The sequence below is a fragment of the Arvicola amphibius genome, chromosome 5 (genome assembly GCF_903992535.2).
Source record: "Arvicola amphibius chromosome 5, mArvAmp1.2, whole genome shotgun sequence".
Lineage (NCBI taxonomy): Eukaryota > Metazoa > Chordata > Mammalia > Rodentia > Cricetidae > Arvicola > Arvicola amphibius.
Genome location: NC_052051.1, coordinates 151,536,345 through 151,558,195, shown reverse-complemented (window position 1 = coordinate 151,558,195; position 21,851 = coordinate 151,536,345). Strand labels below are relative to the sequence as shown.

At 42.9% G+C, this 21,851-nt stretch overlaps 1 protein-coding gene across 1 annotated transcript in view; it reads left to right on the top strand.

Annotated features, from left to right (window-relative positions):
* Positions 1-3,592, top strand: part of Setbp1 (SET binding protein 1) — a 321,531-nt gene extending 317,939 nt beyond the window's left edge. The window contains exon 5 of the mRNA XM_038332182.1: positions 1,406-3,592. Within this exon, the coding sequence (XP_038188110.1) occupies positions 1,406-2,016 (611 nt within the window). The 3' untranslated portion in view covers positions 2,017-3,592. The remainder of the gene's footprint in view (positions 1-1,405) is intronic.
* The last annotated feature ends 18,259 nt before the right edge of the window (positions 3,593-21,851 follow it).

Sequence of the window (21,851 nt, the reverse complement as noted above, 5' to 3'; positions counted from 1 at the left end):
GAAAGAATGAAATGGGACTGCCCAAGAATAGCGAGAGAGGCGGCCAAGGGCTAGGCATATTTTTGTCCTCTCTCCCTTAAGATTCTCTCAACCAACAGATGAAAAAAAAAAAAACAGTCATGGGAGCGCATAAGAAACAACACAGTAATATGAAATATGTTCCCTTTTACGTGGGCTTTTTGGGGGTTGGGCACATAAGGCAAGTCACGGCAGCAAAGAATTCAGTGAGGAGAAACTTAAGTCTGCAACTGACTAGCGGCCAGCACAACGGCTGAACAGTGTGCCTGCCTTTGTGTGCAAATACACTACACGTAGGTGCAGATGCGTGTATGCCAGCACACAGGTATTACATACATATGTGTCTGCTCACAGACAATAACAAGAGAATGATCCAGGGGCAAAAGGCTGCCTCTGTCTTGAAGCCATTGACACTTTATGGTGTCTGAACTTCAAAACGAAGCAGTTCTGAAGGCCATTTAGTGCCACCGTACAGGACTTCCTGAGAACTGAGGCTCGTAAAATAGAGGCGCATCTGGCCAGCAGTACATGAAAAGGGCCCTTAGCAAACAACCATTCAGCGGGGGAGTGTAAACCATTGAGAAACACCTGGCGGATATTGCCCTTGAGGTCCCCAGAGGGTGAGGGCTAGGAAGAGCTTGCTTAATTGGGCATCATCAGGCAACTTGACAGCTCCAGAATACTGGCAGGAAAATATTAAGAAACCACACCATCTCAACTGTAGTATTCAGGCACACACACACACACACAAACATACACACACACACACACACACACACACCGGGAAGAAGTTAGGACAAAATCCTGTACCCACAGCTTTCTAAATCTTGTCAAGCCTGCTCCTGAGAGCCCTGGTACCTTTGTATGATCTCAGTGAATGATCTGGTGTACCATGTGTGATCGTTCAAGGTCAGACAAAGGTAAATTATCAATTAATGCTTAACCGAATTTGGTCTAATGTCAAAGGGCTCAATTTAAAAGAAGAAGAAGAAATGGAATATAAAGCTTACATTGTGCTTTCTAAAAACCCAGGGAGATAAGAGCCTCGGTTTCCTTATCTTTAAAACAGAGCAGGGAGTGGGGAGTCAAAGATGGCAGTAAAAGCCTCATTTCCTGGGATTCAGGATGGCTGAGGCAAAAGGATCCAAAGTTCGAGGACAGTCTGCCCTACCTAACAAGACCCGGTCTTAAGAAACACAAAGTGAAATAAAAATACCAACCATAATATTTTACACAACTGTGAGGACAGAAATAATAATAATAATAAAAGTGTAAGTAATGCTTCATACATGACTTGTTCAGCCAATATTTTTATTATTTTCTATTTAAATAGAGAAACAATATATGGACAGCATGAGCTCAACCTCTCCCCTCTTGTCTCCTGCAGCCAGCTCCTCTCTGAAGAAGCGATTCAAGAGGCGGGAGATTGAAGCCATCCAGTGCGAAGTGCGGAAGATGTGTCATTACACCAAGCTTTTGTCCACCAAGAAGAATCTGGACCACGTGAACAAGATCCTGAAGGCCAAGCGGCTGCAGAGACAATCAAAGACTGGCAACAACTTCGTCAAGAAGAGGCGAGGCCGGCCTCGGAAGCAGCCCACCCAGTTCGATGAGGACTCCAGAGACCAAATGCCCGTGCTGGAAAAGTGCATCGACCTACCCAGCAAGAGAGGCCAGAAGCCTAGCCTGAGCCCACTTGCGCTGGAGCCGGCTGCGAGCCAGGACGCCGTGATGGCCACCATCGAGGCTGTCATCCACATGGCACGGGAGGCACCGCCGCTGCCCCCTCCGCCGCCACCACCGCTGCCGCCGCCCCCACCTCCACCCCCACCACCACCACCACTGCCCAAGACCGTGCGGGGCGGGAAGAGGAAACACAGACCACAGCCCCCAGCGCAGCCCGCGCAGCCCCCACCACAACCCCTTCCCCAGGAAGAGGAGGTAAAGGCCAAAAGGTCAAGGAAATCTCGAGCCAGCGAGAGTGATGTCCTTCCCTAAGGCAGGCCTGGGCTGCGGGATCCAGGCAGGGACTGATGCAGGGGAGGTCAGCAGCCAGGGTGGGGCCGATGCCCTGCTACAGGGACACCCCGTACCTCTCTTCAGTGGGCAAGCAGGATGGGCAGAGGGCAGGGTGGAGCCATGGGAGTTCTTGGGGTAGCAGAGCAAGGGGACAGCCCCCCAAAAGCAGCTGTCTGTGCTATACAACAATACCCAACCCAGAGCCACTCGGCCGTGGCTTGATCCTAGCAGGCTGCAGAAGGAGGAGCATAAAGCTGGTACTCTCTGATGGCCACCTGACCCCTGACCCCTGACCCTCACCTCATCCCAGGTGCACCCTTGATTCCGATTTCATTTGCTGGTCAGAAAAATAAAATCAAATGGGAAACGTCCTCCGCTAGCAAACATTCCAAGAGGGAGCTAAGCTGCAAGTTTACCAGCTGGCATGTAAGCCACTTCCACGTAATTGGCTTTTATTTCTTTTGGTTTGCAAACTCGGCTAGGCTTTGGGGCACCAACATTATCTACAAGTGACCCGAAAGATGCATCTTTCCGTTAACAACACAGTTGCTCAAATGGACTCTTGTGATCAGAAGGTGGAATTGGACTGATAGGCGACCTTAGATCTGCTCGTGTTCCTGTCTCGTACACTGATTTTGCATTGTCCGTTCCTGCTTTTCCTTTGCGTTGTATTTTCATGTACTCCCGTTAACTAGCTGCCTTCTATTTCGTGGTACACATCTACGCAATGTGAACTTTCCCCGTGCTGTCCTGGCGCTCTGCCTCAAGGGAACGGCTTTGAATCCCAATCATTGTGAAACGTAACTCAGTACAGATACAAGCTTTTTAATAAGTGACTCGGAGCAGCCAAGGGAGATGTTGACCCATGCGTCAGCCAGGTTATTTTTATACTTAAAACATACCAGTGACACATAGGCAGGATAAAATGGTTTTAATACCCCACAGCAAGTGGAATAACTGATAAGCCACCAAATATCAAAATCTCACACCCACCAGAAAGAAAACCGTCTAACAATGCCTTGGTACCTGATTATTCTCATGCAAAGAGCTGGCATAGGTTGTTGGGGGGAAAAAAACAGACAGACAGTAGAGGTCCATTATCTCTTAATAATTATTTCTTAAAACTAAAGGGGAGTAAGTGTTCTTATCTAAATAAAATAAAAATTAAAGTATTGAAGGGTGTCACCACTCCAATTGTATCAAGCCACCTTGGACAAAGTATCCAAATTGTGGTTGCCTTAATACACTAAAGCATTGCTGTACATAATGTAATTATAAACCTATCAGTCTGCATGGATGCAAACTGTGTGTGACAAATCGTCTTTTAAATGGTCAATTTCAACTGTACATTTCTCATCCACGTTGTTCTCTAGCCGCTGGTTTAGTGTGGACAGATATTCCGTCTATCATCCATTTCCAAAGCCCGAGGAAAACATGTGAAGGCTCAGAATGAATGTGATTGTATCCCCCTGCCGCAGGTGTTTTTAAAAGTCCGATGTGAGCATTTCAAATAAGTCTTTTCAATCTCCTCCCTTACTCCTCCCCTTAACTTCTTTAAAACATCAACATCGCTTGCACAAAAGGAAACACAGCTATTTTCACTTCCTAAGGAGAATTAGGATATCTTGTTTACCTCCAATTTAAGTTGGGATCAGTTAAGAAACTGCAATATCACTTCAGGACATAGTTTCTCCTCCTCAGAGAGAGATGGATTTTGGGGGATAACATACGTGAATAAGTGGGTAGTACTGAAGTACTGAGGACTAAAGAAAGCCTGAAAATCCCAAGTTAATATGCTTGTAAATATCACTGCTGTGTGGTAGCACCAACGGTTGCTTGGAATCACAGAGCCATCCTTTTCTGTCCTGTCGAAATGGACTTCATGTCATTTGCAGCCTGCGTGGTCAGTCTCATTTAATCCTAGCAATACATACGTGTAAAGGACTGTGCTTATTTCTAGCTTTTATCCTATATATTCCGTTTATGGCCTGGGTTGACCTATGGCATTTCACATAATTTGAACAGCAAAATCTAAACAGCCATTTTCAATCTGTCACTCCCGAGCCATGTCTGAGCAGCTCCAAAGTCACGGGGAGGAAGGCAGAGATCACCCCCTTTCTCCCAACCATTGCTACGAAAGAGCAGCCATTCCCATTCCAATTAAGCCATAAAGAGGGTTCTCTTCCTGTTGGACTTTGAAAACCATTTTTTTTCCTCCTTCATTCATTCTTGTTGTAGTGTACAGTATCCCAACCAAGCCTAAAGCAGTCTAACCCTCCTCCCAGAGGACAGAGAGCTCAGAGAACACCCAGCATTTCATGGTATTAGCCTACTATCAGTCATTAGCTCAAAAGAAGTTTGGGTTAGAATTTCAAAACCAACAAAAAAAATTCCAGGAGACTATAGTGGACCTGCAACTTAACACGTGAATTGGGGTGTACTGTTGACCCCGGAGTGAAATGTGAGTCCAATGGAAATTCCTGCTCGCCAACTCAGAAAACTGTTTGGAGAACTAGGGGACCTGAAAGAGCTGTCATAAAGAGCAGCTGGCACGCGGAAGTGAGCCCATTCATCCACGCAGTGGATCCCCACGCCCCGTGACTCCCTCGCTGCTGCGTACTTTCTTCTCATTTTCCATGAACCTAACTCACCGCATTGCTACAGCTCCTTCTGTAGTCCCTAACTACCCCTTACCCTCTCCTTTGCTGGCCAGGTCCCTCCATGAAACCAATTGAATTTCCACATCTAGTTGGTTTTAGAGCCAAGAAAAGAACCCAGCTCTTGATTTAAATTATGAAGGTTCTTAACCACACAACACTGCCTTTTGGGGATGCATTTCTACTTTAAGAGGTGTCATTTGGGATTCTCAAGACTCTATTAACAGGCCCACAAAATATTTTGTAACAATCCCTGGCTTTTAATTTCTCTTCACTTTAGAATACCCCTTCAGCAAGTAAGTAGAACTCCACTTACACTACAAGGAGACCAATTAGAGATGAGAAGGTGAAACTTATGTGCAAATGCTCCTTGGAGGCACTGATGGGTCTTCAGTCTGCCTTTCCAAGGGACTAGACGCCATTTGCTTTTCGACCCCTCATCTCAAATGAGAGGAACAGAAGTTTAACTTCCTCAAATAGCCCCCTGTGGCTACCAGTCTAGGGAGAAGGGTCAGAGGAAGGGAGAGAATGGAGGTTGCTCTGTGACTTGACAGAACCAGGATTCAACAGCCATTGGCAGCCTAGCGGAGGTGACAAAGGGCTGGCAGTAGAGTAGTGTTTTAACTTGGCTGCCATCTGCGTGGGAGGCCATGTTCAATGGCAGTCAAAATTTGCGTTCTGCACATTGCTGTATCTATAAATACAATAAGCAAGTGTTGGCAGAATTACAGTATAATGTGGTATATTATAAGCTGATCGTAAAGGATTTGGTATTAGGACTTAAGTAGAAAATCTTACTCCTGGCTTGTTAATTCAACAATAATCAGATAGTGAGCTTGTGGAGTGTACTTTTCCCTATCACTAGGCAGGTTGACCTGGGAACTGTCTCAAGTCTATACAGATATTTCCAAAGCCTTTAAATGCCAACTGTAGCATAGACAGGGAGTGGCAGGAGCCGAAATGCCTCAAAAGCCATTTAAGTGTTATGTCGCAGGATTTTCAGTCCTGCTCATTATGTAAAAGTACATAAATATAGACATTTTCCTCAACACTACCCTATCGAATCACAATGGTCCAAATGCCAGCGCTTACAGATAATGTCATCACAGTGCCTAGAAACTCAAACTGTAACATACCTAGCATCTTCTTGGTGTTTTTTCACGTTTCTTTCCACAAAGCAAGGCTCCCTCTGCCTCGTGTTTCTAAAAGAGTTCACCCCACGGAGGAGCCTGCCTTCCCTGTTGGACTCAGTCACTTGGGGAACAGTCACAGAAGCACATATCAACCAAGGAAGAAACTTCCTGGATATCTGTCTCCCACTTGCCCAGGTATAATAAACACTAAAGAGGGGGAAATTGAAGAGCTGCCTACTGGTCAACTTGGAAGGGTAGTTCTGCCCTGGATTGGTGTCTTTCTTTTTCTTCCTTTTTTTTTTTTTTTAAAAAAAATCTATTTCTTAAATAATAATAAATGCACATGATGTGTTAAATATGTACATATATATTTCAAAAAATGGGCACAAGATTGTCTTACAAGTCCTTCTGGCTAATTTTTAGTTTGTATTCATAAGTGGTTTTTAAAAGCCTTTTTTAAAGTGTAATTTGCATGTCCTACTTTGATTGTATGTAAACATATTTTAGAACAAAAATGTATTTGTATTTTATTGAATATAGAGGCAAGAAAATTGTACATTGTTTGAAATGTTCTTTTTGTAACAGTTTTTATTCATAAAGCATTTTTGTACATTTAAATGAACATGGACTTGCTGTCATTTGAGGCGTAGCGACATCTGGCATGCTTTACTGTCATGCTCTCCCATGGTCTTAGATGTTGGGTTTTAAACATTTTTTTTCTAAAAGAAAGCTCGCTCGGTGTCTTCGCTACCAGATCAGGTTAGCACAGTGCAGAGCACTTAACTATTAAAAAAAAAGTTGGTCCTATTCATATGTTATTCATTGTGTGAAATTAAAGACATTCAATTCAGTCTAAGATGAGTTGTGAATTCTTTTGTCTTATTTTCCATCTGGTTCCCATCACTAAGCAGTTTAATAGCCCTTGAGGGTCTCTTCTCGCACCAAGTGGATACACAGTCATTGACAAAATTTTAACCCAATATCTGTCTCTGGGAAATGCACTGTAGACAAAATTTGAGTCTGATTTACATTTTGTGTTTAGAAAATTCTTCCCTACCTGGATATCCTGAAGAGGTTCATTCACATCACTGCAGACTTCCTGTGACAGCCAAACTCAGCATGTTGGAGACCTAGCGTAGCCTAAAGATTTAGAAGAACATAAGGGTGAGAGTGAAATTCTCACCCCAAAGTTTCCTTGGCTTTATATTCCTGAGGAAAGAGTCCCTCTCTGCACTTTGAGTATTACTTCAGTGACAGAAAGGAAGGGCTTTGTAATAAATGCCAGTTACTGGCCACCTACCGTTGCCTACACTGTGTTCCTTCATGCTGAAAGAAGGTACGTGGCTTCCACTTGACCAGTAGAATAGCCCTCTTCAGCAATATGTCAAAGGGTATAAGGATGAGAAAGTCTCAAAGAAAATGTGAACACAGATGTTTTTTTCTTCCTACCTTTCCTGTTCCCAATTTTTATTTTGTGTTTGGAAACCTGTTTCAGATTGGAGGCTGTAAATTCTGTCTTGTTTATAAACACACAGGCAGAATGGGGTTCTTTTTGCCTTCTTTCTCTCATCTTCTAAGACTGCATGTCCCAAAGTTGCCAAGGCAGACAAGCAAGGATATGAGCAGGTCCCTATGCCCTCGCAGTCTGTGTCACTCACTGTGACTTCCATCAAAGCATGTCATATATAGAGCACCCGCAGAAAGTAGTAGTGGTCAGGTGGATTGAGGGAAAACTTCCAGAAGCCAACCCTCAGAGTGGATGGAACACTGAGCCTGGAGGGCTGGGGACTGGGAGAACTCCCAACTTGCTGTTCCTATATTCTCTGCAGACTGCCTCATATTAAACCAAGAAATATTAAAACCACAACCTTTCTAATTCTGGTGCACAGGCTGATATTTCTAAAATCAGTAATGATGTCCGAGAGTCTCCCTAATACCTCCCCAGAAGCTTCTCAAACAGAAATAAAGGTCCGGCTTTGCCTCAACTCCAGGGTTTTCATTCAAGCAACAGTGGGCTCGGTGGTTCTCAGGAGAGTGCCACATGTCTGTACCTGTGGTTGGCGTGAATCTCAGTCTACAAATAGATAAGTAGAATCAATGCTTTCCAACTTTTCCGTAAGTCATTTCTTAATTTTCTTAGCTATGTCACTACCCCATTCCACTGGCCAGACGTGACCTGAGTCCCAACACCAAGGAATCGTCTTTCCAGCCTTGAGGGGAAGTTGGCTCCTTGAAGGCCTTGCTCCTCTGCATTTCTCGGTCTCTGGGGATTTTTAACTCCAAGGCCAGAAAGAACATAGTTGGAGGTGGGGGTTTGTTGGTGTGATGTTTCTGGGTTATTTTGTTTTGTTTTGTTTTGGATTGGATTGTCAATTTTGATACAGATCTCACTGTGCAGCCTGACCTGGCTTCTGACTCTGCACAGTCCTCCTTCCATGGAAGGGCTGGGATTTAGGTGGGCGCCTTCACATCCAAAGAAGAATATATTTCTCGTCTTTTTTCTCCTCTGCCTTTGAAGTCAGGTACATCCTCTGAAAGGGTGAGCATGATGAACCACCCTATATAAGGGTGCTAAGAGTCAGCGGTGTTAGAAATCAGTTACCACCTTAAAAACCTATTTAGCGTGAAACAGGGAGCTGGAAAGTGTGGTTTGCGGAGGTGAAGGATGGTCTCTGGCCCTAATAGGCTCTTTTTAGGTCAGATGGGTTAGCCAGCAGGTGAGATGGGTATGAATGAAATGGAAGGGATCCCACACGGGGCTGCACATCTTTAATGCCAACATTGATTTTTGTGGGAAATGTCAATATCCAGATTTTAGTTCTTTTTTGTCAGATTTTTAGTTCTTATAACGCTGAGGCAATATACTTTCTTGTCATGAAAGCTTTTAATTTCTAAGATGAAATTAGAGAAAAAACTAGTTCCAAAGTGTTATTCACATTCACATATGGTAAAGCTGGGATCCACCAAATGAGAAATGTTACAGTCTTCAAACAGAAACCACACACATTCTTCTATTAAGCTTGATATTTTAAAATGTAATTAGCTTCTTTTCAGTAGATACTGCGTTGGGGTAAGAGTCCAGAGACCTGGGAAATATTTTTGCTTCGTTGCTAACAAATTCTATCCCTGGAAGTCAAATGTCCTGAAGCTATCACCTGCCTGCTTTATAAAATGAGAATGAAACATAGTGAAGTCAGCCATGCCCCTTCAGGCTTCCTCAATAGAGCTCCACCTTGAACTTTCAACTTCATGCTTCACTATTTCATGAAGCCAGTGACATTCTGAGTTGTTAGCTCAGCAGCAGATCCTGTTCCAATACGACTGAGAGATAGGAAGATGCCGTGGGGAAAATAATGACGAAGTCATATATTCAAGCCCACATGCCCACCCTCTCTCCCTGTCTCCCTCTCTTCCTTTGACAGCACATTGCCACGTAACACATCCGTAAGGATGAATAAGAAAAACAGCCCCATTGAGGTTTCCTATTTGTTGAACTCCTCCCGTCTCAGCCTCCATAGTGCTAAGATTAAAGGTAAATGCCACCACACCTGGATCACTGAAATCTATTCAAGATTCCCTACCTAGATAATGGTTATTTCTCCCCATTATCTGCCTCTCTGAATTCTAATTACCTTTTACTGCTTTATTCAAACTTCAGCTCCTCCCAGAAGTCCTGTGACCACACCCACAATCATCTCTTCTTGTACCACTCGCTCACTAACTGGCCTCATTAGTTTCCCCATACAATGGTGTATAATTATGGCTCAGTGGCTGTCATGCCAAGTTATAGGTTGCTCCCTATACAAGGGAACTTGGTTGAAAAGAAAATGGAGGTAAAACCCAGCCTGGATTCCCCTCACCTAGCTGTATGCCTCGGTGGGACGTCTGCTTCAAGGGGACATCCTTTTTCCCATCCTCACATCAGTAACAGAAAAAACTAAAAAAGGGAAAGGAATAAGGGAGACCGAGACAGTGGCAGAGACCAGATGGGATGACATAGACTGAGAAAGAGAGGTCTCATGTAGGTCTGTCAACTTCTGTACCAAATTCTTCCACCTTCTTTGCCCTCTCAGACCTGGCAGACCGCTTTGCTCCCGGAAAGGCCACTTTTAATCCACACGTGCGCACACACATACATACACACTCATATACAAACACATACACACATTCACATACACACAAACCACACATTTTACTCAGTAATATTTTGAATCTATTCTCAAATTAAACAACTGATATAGCGCTTTGCCAAGAAAGATGGGACAAAAAAAAAAAAAAAAAGTAGAACCAGAAGCAGACCATAGTGAGGTTCTTTAATAATGATAAAATTCACTCTACTGGTTGACATCTGATATCCCGGGAAGTCTTCAGTTCTCCAAAGAGGATGGAACTTTTGTTATCAGATAATTATAGAGCCACAGAGGGTTGCCAAGGGATGTTCAGGGAGCTTCTCTACAGGCCCAGCTCTGTCGTTCCCTGCCATGTCAGTGTCCCACAGCACAGCAGCACAGCATCTGCATGACACCTATAGCATGAACCTCCCCGGCTAGAAGACACAGAGCCTAGTCACACGCCACTCCCTTTGAGAGTGTGAGGGACGTGTATGTTGTATGTGTGTGTGTGTGTGTGTGTGTGTGTTAGAGAGAGAATCAGAGAGAGAGAGAGGCTTTATGTAAGGAACTGTGGAATTCTGTCACATGTGTGGCTTTCGGTAACAACTGCCGCAGTCAACATATTCAGCTGTACCATCCCCACAAATCTGTCACCATGCTAACTACCCAACTCTCCTCACCGTCCATGCCCCTAGCAACCACGTAGGTAATGCACCTTTTCCAAACTTTTGCTACTTCAGGAACATTACACAAATGGAATCTTGTAATGCATACTCCTTCATTTTAAAAGTCTATTTTTAGAACCACTTTAGATTTACAAAAAGCTATGAAAATTGAGGAGTTTCTATGAATACTGAGCCCAGTTTGCTTTATTATTAACATCTTACAGTAGTGCGAGAATACAATGGTACAATACAGTATGTAGAAGTTAATTGTTACCTTTGTTATAATTAATAAAATAATATCATTACATTTTCATTAAGGTCCACACTTCATTTTGGTGTACTCAGTTTTTAGCTAATATCTCTTTCTTTCCCAGGGGTCTACGCAGGATGGGATAATGGAGCTAATTTTCACATTCTTTAGCTTCTTTTAGCTATGACACCTTTTCAGACTTTGCTTCTTTTTGGTGTCCTTTCAGTTTTGAAGCGCTAGTCAGGTATTTTGTAGAACAGCCCTTTGTGAGATTTATCTGTTTTATTGTGTTGTTGTTTTCTTGTTGCTGTAAGTAGATGGATCATACATTTTAGAGAGGAAAGCAGCAGATGTAAAACTGATTCTGGTTGCTCCTACCAACATGATGTTACCTTGTTTGCCTTCCTGAGTTAGCATCTGTCTAGTTTCTCAACAACAAATTTCTTCTTCCCCCCACTCTTCCTATAGTGTGCTCTTTGCAAGGAAGTTTTTACTCAGAGCCCACATTTAAAAAGTGAGAAATTATGCTCCACCTCTTCAAGTATCTACATAAATTATTTGGAGCTCATATGCATACGAGATTTTTTTTTCCATTTTGACTCATTTTGAAATTGTTTCATACTTATAAAAATTACAAAACCAGTACAGATTTTTATGTAACATCTTCCCCCAGCTTCCGGCAGTGTTAAAATTGTACACAATCATAACGTACAAAGAAAATTAACTTTGGTATAATACTATTGTAACTTCAGAATGAAGTTCTCTGCTTCTTCTAATAATGCCATTTAACAAATTTTAATGATCGGGTCTTGGCGTATCTATACCATACAATCGTACTTAACGACAAGGAGAGAACAAAGGTCAAACACCAGAAGACAACCACTATATGATAAAATACACAGAGCATTAATGTTCTATCTGAACCATTTCAAGAGTATCATTCGGTAGTGCTGGATATACTCATAATTAAATACCTAATAAAATAGAGTAAAGGAACTTAATTTCTATTATAAAAGAAATGAAATGATAAAAGCCAACTTCCATAAGCGTAACTGAAATTGGAGCTGTAAGATGACATTCTCTGAAGATGGTAGGAATCCTTCCCCCAAAAAGAAAATTAATAAAAGAAAACGGGGAAAAAGACTAAAATATATGATAGAGGGAAATGCTTCTTTAAAATTCTTTAAGTTACACATTATGGAGTACATTTAACAAACCAAATACATTCAAATAAAAGTAATATATTTTAAAGAGAGAAAGAAAAAAGTATCTTTGTATATCTAAAAAAGAAAATGACACAAGCAAAAGAAAATTAAATTATAATTAAATTTTCTAAAACATATTTCCTGCCAGATGAGAATGGAGGAACTGTCTTAAAATATTCAGGGAACACACTTGTGCGCCAAGGACTTTATATGCATCCGGTTACTTCAACTATGATGGATGCAAATTCCCACCAACTTGAAGGAATTAGGAAACTTTATTGCCATGAGCCCTTTCTTAGGGCATCTAGTTGGATGAGATACAGAAAAAGAACAAGAGCACTAGCTAGCCTGTTACATTTACACTGGATGTTTTATGTGTGTTCTAGGCGACCAAATTCATAGGTGCTCCATGTTCCCAAAGTGAAAGTACAGAGTAATTATAAACATGGAAGTCGGAAGACTACACATGCTGTGTTTTCAATAATCATGTAGATGCTTTTCTATTTATGTCACTGAACTGATGTGTGTTAGCCAGGGTTCTCCAACAGAACAGAACTGACAGGGTGAGTACGTACATAGGAAATTTATTAGACTGGCTTGCAGGATGTGTTCCCAATAGCCCAACGATGGTAGTCATGGTGCGAAGCCTGAGAATTCAGTAGTTGGGCTTAATGTCTCTGTGGTCTCAGCCTGGTGCCAGGGTTCAGTAGAATTCCTGGAGAGCTACTGGTTTCCAGTCTACGTTGGAATCCTGAAGAAACTGGATTCAATACCAGTACAACGGGATAGACAAATTTGTCACCGAGAATAAGGGCAAGCAGGCAAAGAGCCAAGTTTCCTTTCTCCATATCCTTTTATGAGGGCTGCCACCAGAAGGTGTGGCCAAGATTGAGGGCAAGTCTTCCTTCTTCAAATAATCAGATTAAGAAAATCCTTCACAGCAACGACCAGCAACATGTGTTTTAGTTGATTCTAGATGTAGTCAAGTTGGCAACCAAAGTTGGTCATCACAATCCTACCCCTTGTCCACTTGACACACAACCGCATCTCCTTGTGTCATGCATAATTTTCAAATGAAAGAAATAGCAGAGGCATAATTCTGCCTAATAAGATCTAGCTGTCCCACCTAGAATCTCAAATGGATTATATGTTTTAGAATCTGTGGCTAAGCCCCTTGAGGAATGCTTCTTCTTTTAAATATGGTAAGAAGATTTACAATACTTAACTACCAGTGTTATCTCAACTGGTGTTACATAATAAAAATAAACAGAGGAAAGAAAATGCAAATACCAGCTCAATATATACATGTGTACAATATGTACATGTTCTTAACAAAATAGGGCAGTCTGGGGCAATATTTTTTTTTCAGAAATGAAAATTTATTTTGACATAGAAATGTGCCTATTACTATTTATATAAACTTCATCTGTAGTGGCTTAAAACTGGACAGTACTCACACTTCCTTCATTGGAAAGTGATTGATCAAATCCTGGCATATTCAAGCACTATATTTTAAATTATTTCTTAACTTTTAGAAACATATAAGAGTAAGGATAAGGATGGTGTTTCAAAATTTAGGACATCCCATATTCTACTATTTCCCTGTAATATAAAGGTGTCTCTAAGACTTCCTGCCTCTGTTACTTCACCAAACTCTTAGTATTTTCTCCCACTGTCTCTATTATCCTTAGTGTCAATTTTAAATGACTCAATTTAACTACAGATATTAGTCTCAGGATTTTGTTATACATTCCATATGGGTTTATAGAGCCTACAGCCTAGCCCTGTTCACAAGCCAAGGTTGTTTCCAACATTAACCAGTAATATGAAACACAAAGATATATGTAGAAGGAATGGCAGCAGGGCTGTGTCCCGCCACCTGGCTAACTTTACCCCAAAATAATTACACGGAAACTGTATTCTTTTAAAACACTTCCTGGCCCATAGTTTTAGCCTCTTATTGGCTAATTCTCACATCTTCCTTTAACCCATATTCAGTAATCTGTGTAGCACCACGAGGTGTGGCTTACCAGGAGAGATCTTAACCTGTGTCCATCTCGGAGAGGAGAAGCATGGAGACTCACTATGGCGACTGCCTGAAGCTCTCCCCAACTCTCCCAGAATTCTGTTCTGTCTACTCCGCCTACCTAATTTTCTGTTCTCTTAAAGGGCCAAGGCAGTTTTCTTTATTAATTAACCAATGAAAGTAACATAGACAGATAACTCTCCTCCATCAGATATATGAAGGTTGGGCCAGGCCACCAGTATTTGAGTTGTTAAGAGAGAAAAAGAATATCTCTCAACAAAGATTGCCTGAGAAAGCAGGTAGACATCTCCAGCTGACCTTAGCTGACCTAGCCCTCCCTTATCCTGCCGTCAGTTCTCAGAATGTTGTAGAACATACTAAGAATGCAACATCCTAAGACATGAAGGAAGCATCTAAACCTACCCAAGCTGGGTCCTAAGCCCTCCTTAGAACAGGACGCTGTAAAACACTTGGGATCAGTAATCCAAGCCATGTGCACAGTGAACCCCTGGGACAGAGTGTTAGTGGTATCTCCTGACTGATGTACAGTGTAGAACATGTGCAGATAAGACACAGGCCCCTGCGGAAAGTCCTCCTGCACTTTGAAAATCTGCCTTGCCCAGGATTCCAGGCTACTGTTCACTCTCGCTACTTAGTAGTGAGTAAATCTACTTTTGAGTCTTCTGTCTCACCAAATTTAAAAACTTTGGCTAAGGAGCACTATCACCTGGCACATGGCATAAATGAAAGGAAAAATAATATAAATGAGTACGTTATTATTATGCACATGGTATGATTGCAGTATAGAGAAACAGTCAGACTGGCTGATGGGACAGTGTCATAGAATATCAATGAGGAATAGAAGATAAATAAAAGTAGGGGGTTGATAACATTAAAGAAAAATAAGGACACAATTACTTAACATTTATGACATATTTTAAAAACAGTAAGGTAGTATTCAAAACTTCAGAGAGATTGGCTTATGGTTTATGGGATAATCTTAGAGATGGATTATGTTACCTTTCCTACTTAGAAAATAGAGTATTTGCACATACAATATTTCAAATATGTTCATTTAATGCAGCATTAAATTCCTACAGGCCTTCTCAAAAACATGGCTTTATAAAACAGTACAAATACACTAGCCATAGAGCAAGGGCCATCCCTCAAGGAAAATATATGCAATGACCAGTAACAGGGGTGATACTTTTAAAAATTCATGAAACAGAGGGACTGTAAAAGACCCCACAGCATGACTTAATATTAAAAGTTGGCCTCCTTCTTTTATATTTAAGGATTATGACTTTTCAGAATAACTTGTGTCAAGCAAAAAACAAATTAGCCTAAGTTGGGAAGTAGTAAATTTTGCTGTCTTTCTCCCTCTGAGGTGCTAGTTACTCTTGAATGACCCTGATAAACACATCTATCGGAACATCTTAGGGCAGGAAAGATTTCTTATAGCTCTCTGTTCTGGAGGGTTTCAATCCATCGAGGTGTGGGAAAAAATTGTGGATCTCCTGGTGGAGGAAGTACCTCACTCTCAGCAAACTAGGAAGCAAATAGCAGCTGGATCCAGGGGACCAGCCACAACCCCTCAGAGCCCCACCCTTGTGTCGTATTTCCACCGGGCAGGCACCACTTTCTAAGGGCTCCTCTACATCCAAAAGAAGCAGCCCAAGGTGGAAGAACAAGTGCTCACAGCACACACCTGTGGCTTGAATTTCAGATAAATTAAGGCAATCTTGTTCCTTCTTTCTTCACCACAAGTATAATTTTACTTTCCCTAGATCAGGAGTCTACTAACTATGGCTCATGAGCCAAATTGTGTCTGCTCTTTTTGTTTGTGTGGCCACCCCCAAGTTGTGTGTGGCTTTTACTTTTCAAATGGTTGGTAGAGAAATCAAAACAAGAGCATTTCATAACATGTGAATGTCATATGCAACTCAAATGGAGCGTCTATCAGTAAAAATGCATTTGACTGTATCCCGCTCATTCATTTGTGGGTCATCTGGGGCTATCTTTGGGATATTACAGAGCTGAATGATCATAAGGGAAATCAGACAGCCGGAAAAGACTCAAAGATTTATTCTCTGGCCTTTTACAGTTTTCAGACCCCATAGTACACTTGTTAAGTCCCTAGAAAGTTGAAACATGGGTTGTGTTACCATGATCTAGTTCATGGTGAAGCTTGCCTGGCAACATTCTACTTGGCTACTGAGAAGAAGCACTAACCCTCATCTCTACGTTTTTTTTAAAGTCAATATTGGCCTCAGTCACCTTCATCTCATCCTTCAGCATCCTCAGTCCTTTGGAATGCTAGCTTCTGGCTTAAGTTGTGTTAATTCTGACTGCTCACACAGCCCTTCTATGTTTCCATGTACCTAAATTTCCAGTGCAGTTAAAGACTCCTGCAACTCCTGTCCAACCCTGTGCTCTGCCAGGATAAAGCGGTCAGTCCTCTGTTCTCTCGGAATGCACATGCAGGCACTGGGGCCAGGTCACCTCACTTGGCTTCTGACAAGCCAGTCGCCATGTTTCTGAACACTTTTGAATGGCTGCTGGCATCCACAGTAAGCATCTCCATGGGAGAGCTTCCACTGGACATTTTTTAAAACCCTCTGATCAGTGCCACAGCCACTCTTGGGCGATGGCCAATATGTACTTTGTTGATTGTTTCCAATGGATGGGTTGGGCATTTGGGATGTTGGGTGGCAGCCTGGCAAGGAGGAGGAACTGATGTGGGATTCCCCCTCTGTATGCTGTGAATATCATTGGTTAATAAAGGAACTGCTTTGGGCCTATAGCAGGGCTATAGGGGAGCAGAGCTAGGTGGGGAAAACTAAACTGAATGCTGGGAGAAAGAAGGCAGAGTTGGGGAGAAGCCATGTAGCCCCTGCTGGAGACAGATGCCAGAACTTTACCCAGTAAGTCACTGCCACGTGGCAATACACAGATTAATAGAAATGGGTTAAATTAGATGTAAAACTTAACTATTAAGAAGTTAGAGCTAATAGGCCAAGCAGTGATTTAATTAATACAATTTCTGTGTGATTATTACGGGTGTCTGGGCAACCAGGAAACCAACAAGCTGCCTCCTTCCAACAAGAAACCATCAGCTCAGACTTTATAAGGCTGGGTCTGGGGTGGGGTCCATTTGCTTCATGTTCTTTCTCCTTGGTTCACTGGGTAGGACCTGTACGAAAGAGAATGTGAGTGAGGCAAAGGTACACGCCTCCATCTTCCTTCAATTCCAGGGCTGAGAAACAATTTCCAGACGGCCTTGCACACAAGAACCCGATGTGGTCACAGAACGTTCTGTCTTCCTCTTGCTATACAAGCAAGTGCACCGATTTCTGCAGGCTCGTAAACTCCATGGGCCCGTTCCAAGCACTCTACTTAGGTTGCTGGCCCCCTCCCAGGAAAGGGAGGCTTTGACACCCCCTTCAGAAGGGATCATTGAGTTTCTAAACATTCAACCCCACTGTGGGCTGACTGTCCCTAACACAGGTAACCGGGCCAGCCCGGCAGGTTTCGTGGACTTTGGACTTCCATTAGGGCTTACTTTCTGGAATGTTCAGGAAGCCATAAGTTGTGCAACACTCTGCAGTGATGCATCTTCATGAAACAAAGTGTGTGTTACAATTTTTTTCTGGTGGAGACCCAGAGGATAGCACAGAATGACTGTTGGCGGAGGGAAATGGGGGCAAAGAAGAAAGAACTGGATCGGCCCTGAGGATTTGCAGCAGTCACCTGGTTCCCTTCTTGGGCCTTTGTGTTGTGTCCTACAACATGCCAAAGCATCTTGTCCAGCTTGGATACAAAGGATGAGGAAGAAGGGAAGTGGAGACATGTCTAAGTTTATGTGTAAGTAAGCCAGCACTACTGCACACACTCTCTCCCCAGGCTGGCTGGATCTGGATGGCACTGGTTCTTCTCGTCCTCTTACTTATTGGGGCTTGCTTATGTGATTCTGACCACGGCTGGAATATTCAGTGTTGTACACAGGTATTGAGTGCTAAAGTGGAGACAAAGCACTGGGCATGGGTAATGGACAGGTGTTATGTCCAGCTCCTTCTTATAAAATCAGACCATGATATTTAAAGCCCAGTGTCACATTGACAACAAAATGAGGTAGTGTCTTTGAAACCACTTTAACCACTATCCAAATAGAAAGCATTGTTGGGAAACTCACTGATTGGATACAGGTAGATACCAATACTCTTGCTACCACTAACCCCATGGCCACTCGTCTTTATAATACTACCCCAGTATTAGTGGTGAAGTAGACAGCCAGGCGGTATGGTGCACACCTTTAATCCCAGCACTTGGGAGGCAGAAGCAGGAGGATCTCTGTGAGTTCGAGTCCAGCCTTGTCTACAGAGAGAGCTCCAGGACAGCCAGGACTGTTACACAGAGAAAGAAGTAAACAATGAGACAAGGATCTGGGAGCTGCAATATTCTCCAACTGGAGTCAGATGTATAGAAAGACCAATGAGAAAATCACAACTTCCAGGATGTAAGGATTTGTCATAGAGAAAGGGGGCATCTCTTGTTTGTGTCCCCTAGTCCCTAACAGAAACCCCAAATCACAGAACATAATTACAAGAAAAAGTCTTTTACTGTAGAACAAGGAGGATTTGCTCTTAAAGACACTGAACATGCTCTCCTCAGAAGTGGACAACTAGGAAAAGCAGAGCATCTCCTCAGATGGCAGTCCAGTCGTTCATGCACTGGTTTATTTTTGCAATAATGTCTGTGGATGGCCACTGAATATCAAGCAGAGCTTTGAGCACTGAAAACGCTATATCTATAGTGGTATAGTATTTGTATTTTAAAAAATAAAGCTTGCCTGCAGATCAGAACACAAAACAGCCACACTAGTCAGTCACATAGGTCAGGCAGTGGTGGCACACACCTTTAATCCCAGCAACCACACTAGTTAGCCGTAAAGGCTGGGAGGTAGTGGTGTGTACCTTTAATCCCAGCACTAGAGAGGAATACAAGGCATCATGAGACAAGAGCTTGTGTTCTTCCAGTCTGAAGATCTCATAGGGGTAAGAGAGCTCTCTAGTGACTTGGCTGCTTCACTTTTCTGATCTTCAGGCTGAACCCGAATATCTCTCTCTGGGTTGTTATTTTTGTATTTATGCTACAAGTGTCAACAAGCATGATGCTGGCCCTCACAGCAGAGTCTTGCTGGGAAAAGTGGGTGCTGGGCCATGGCAGCTCCTTCCCATCATTCCGATCATATCTCTCTGAGAACACCAGCTTCTCAGTTACATGGTCAGTTGGAGAGACAGACACAATCAACCATATCTGATTTTGTGAAGGGGGTGGAGACTTGTATTTAGATTTCCCCTCCAGCTGGCAGAGAATTGTCCCAGCAATAGAAATAGGCAGTATTCAGAACCTTCAAGTTCCCAGTGTGGTGGTTTGAATAGGAATGGCCCTCATAGGCTCATGGATTTCAGTGCTTGGTTCCCAGTTGGTGGAACAGTTTGGGAAGGATTAGAAGGTTTGGCCTTGTTGGAGGAGGTGTTGCTGGGGGTAGGCTTTGAGGTTTCAAAAGCCTACAGCATTCCCAGTTAGCTCTCTATCTGTGCCTTGTGCTTGTGGATCACATGCCAGCACTAAGCTACTGTACCAGTACCATGCTTGCCTGCCACCATGTTCCCTGCCACAATAATCATGGACTCAACCTCTGAGACTGTGAACCCTCATTAAAGAAATGCTTTCTTCTATAAATTGCCTTGGTCATAGTGTTTTGTAATGGCAATAGAAATGTAACTAAGATACCACAAAGAATCTCTTCTTTACTGGGAGGCTTTTGGTTTGCTGAGCATGACTGGTTCGTGTGTGTGTGTGTGTGTGTGTGTGTGTGTGTGTGTGTGTGTGTGTGATTATCAGGTAGTAGCTCTTTTGGAGCTGGACTTCTATAATTCCCTTGTTATGAATAAAATATGAAATGTCTCACCTGGCCTCCTGCTGTTTTTCATCGTGGTAGGTAGTTTTAAAAAAATTATTTGTTCTTTGACAACTTCATACATGTATACAGTGTACCCTGATCACAGCCAATTTAAATCCCTCTCATTATCTCTCAGGTTCCCCAGCACATTTCCTCCCACCTTCATGACCTCTTATTTTTCTTTATAGCCCACTGTGTCTAGTAGCTTCCCATACGCACACAGGTATGAAATTATCCACTGGAGCATGCTCAACTGACCAGTGTCTCACACCCAAAGAAAAACTTCCAAACCACTGTCCATGCTGGAATTTTGACTGGCTTGGTCATGTGCAGCTCTTGTGCAGGCAACCAGAGATGCTATGAATGCGTGAACGAAACAACCATATCCTATCCAGAAGGTCGCAGTTTATAGCACCCCCTCCCCATTTTCCAGTTTTACTTTTTTTCTTTCTTTTTCTTCTGTGACTTTCCTGAGTGCTGGGGGAGGGGGTTGATATAGATGTCCAGTTTGGAGGTGAACACTCAGCAGTCAGTCTCAGCACTCCAGTCAGTAATGAGTCTCTGCTTTGACTGCTCTCCACTGCAAATAAATAAAAAGTAAATAAGCTTCTCTGACCAAGGCTGAGAGAGCGGTGATCCATGGGTAGAAACCGCCAGGCTTCTTATGCAATGGCTGCTGGTGCTAACTCTGCAGGCTACGGAACCTGTGGGAGTGGAAACTAGCCACTAGGACGACACCAAGGATAGACCTTGGCTTGTAGCACATATTCTGCATTCTCGTCTGCTTTGATGAGAACAGCCTCCATGACATACTCTCACCTCCTGTAGTAGGTTTCTTGCAGTCTGTTCCCTTCCTGAGTGTTAGACTGAAAGACTAACTTAAGATCAACCCTGCCCCGACAACACACTGAAGTTGCTCCTGACAGACATTTTCGTCACAGCAGTGAAACAAATCCCACAAGCCCACCCTTATAATGAATCCACAGAGGATAACGGACCAAAAACCTATCGGGAGCTCCTGCAAAGAGCATCAGGTGGACACTAGATTTCCTCTACACAGAGAAGGTGGTTGCAAACAATGTGGCACAAGCTGCCTCTATCCAGAGCCCATTATTTCTCAAAGATAGTGTATATTTCCCTTAACTGACCTCTTCTGCAAGGTAAACACACCCAACACTACTCCGCCTACATCCAGGGGCTCCTGGAGGACCGCTCTTGCCAAGCTTCACCTAACCGCCTTGCCCTCTGCACTACCATTGCTCTGCCACAACTTAGTGGCTCTTAGTGATTTAACTGAATTTGCACTTAGTAACAGCACCATTCTGGCCAGACTCCTGACTTTGCCTAAGACCACAGGCCTCTTTGGGAATAAACAGTAGTCTTCACCAAAGATTACTCCACAGTGGCTGTTGATTTCTGAACTATGATTATAATCATGTGTGTACACATGTGTGTCCCAGCACACACATTCCTGTGTGTACATGTGTGTGGAGGCCAGAGGTCAACATCAGCAACGTTTTCAATTACTCTTCAACTTACTTGTCTAATTTTAAAATTATATTTATTTCTCTTATACATATGTGTGTGAGTACGAATGCAAGCGTGGGGGTGTGTCATGGAACATGTGTGTGGAGGTCAGAGAAAACATGGGGGAGTCAGTTCTCTCATCCCACCATGCTTCCCAGCATCGGTCTCGACACTTGGGAGGCAGAGGCAGGTATATCTCCATCAATTTGAGGCTATCCTGGTCTGCTTATTGCATTCCAGGTCAGTCAGGGTTACACAGTGAGACCCTGTATCA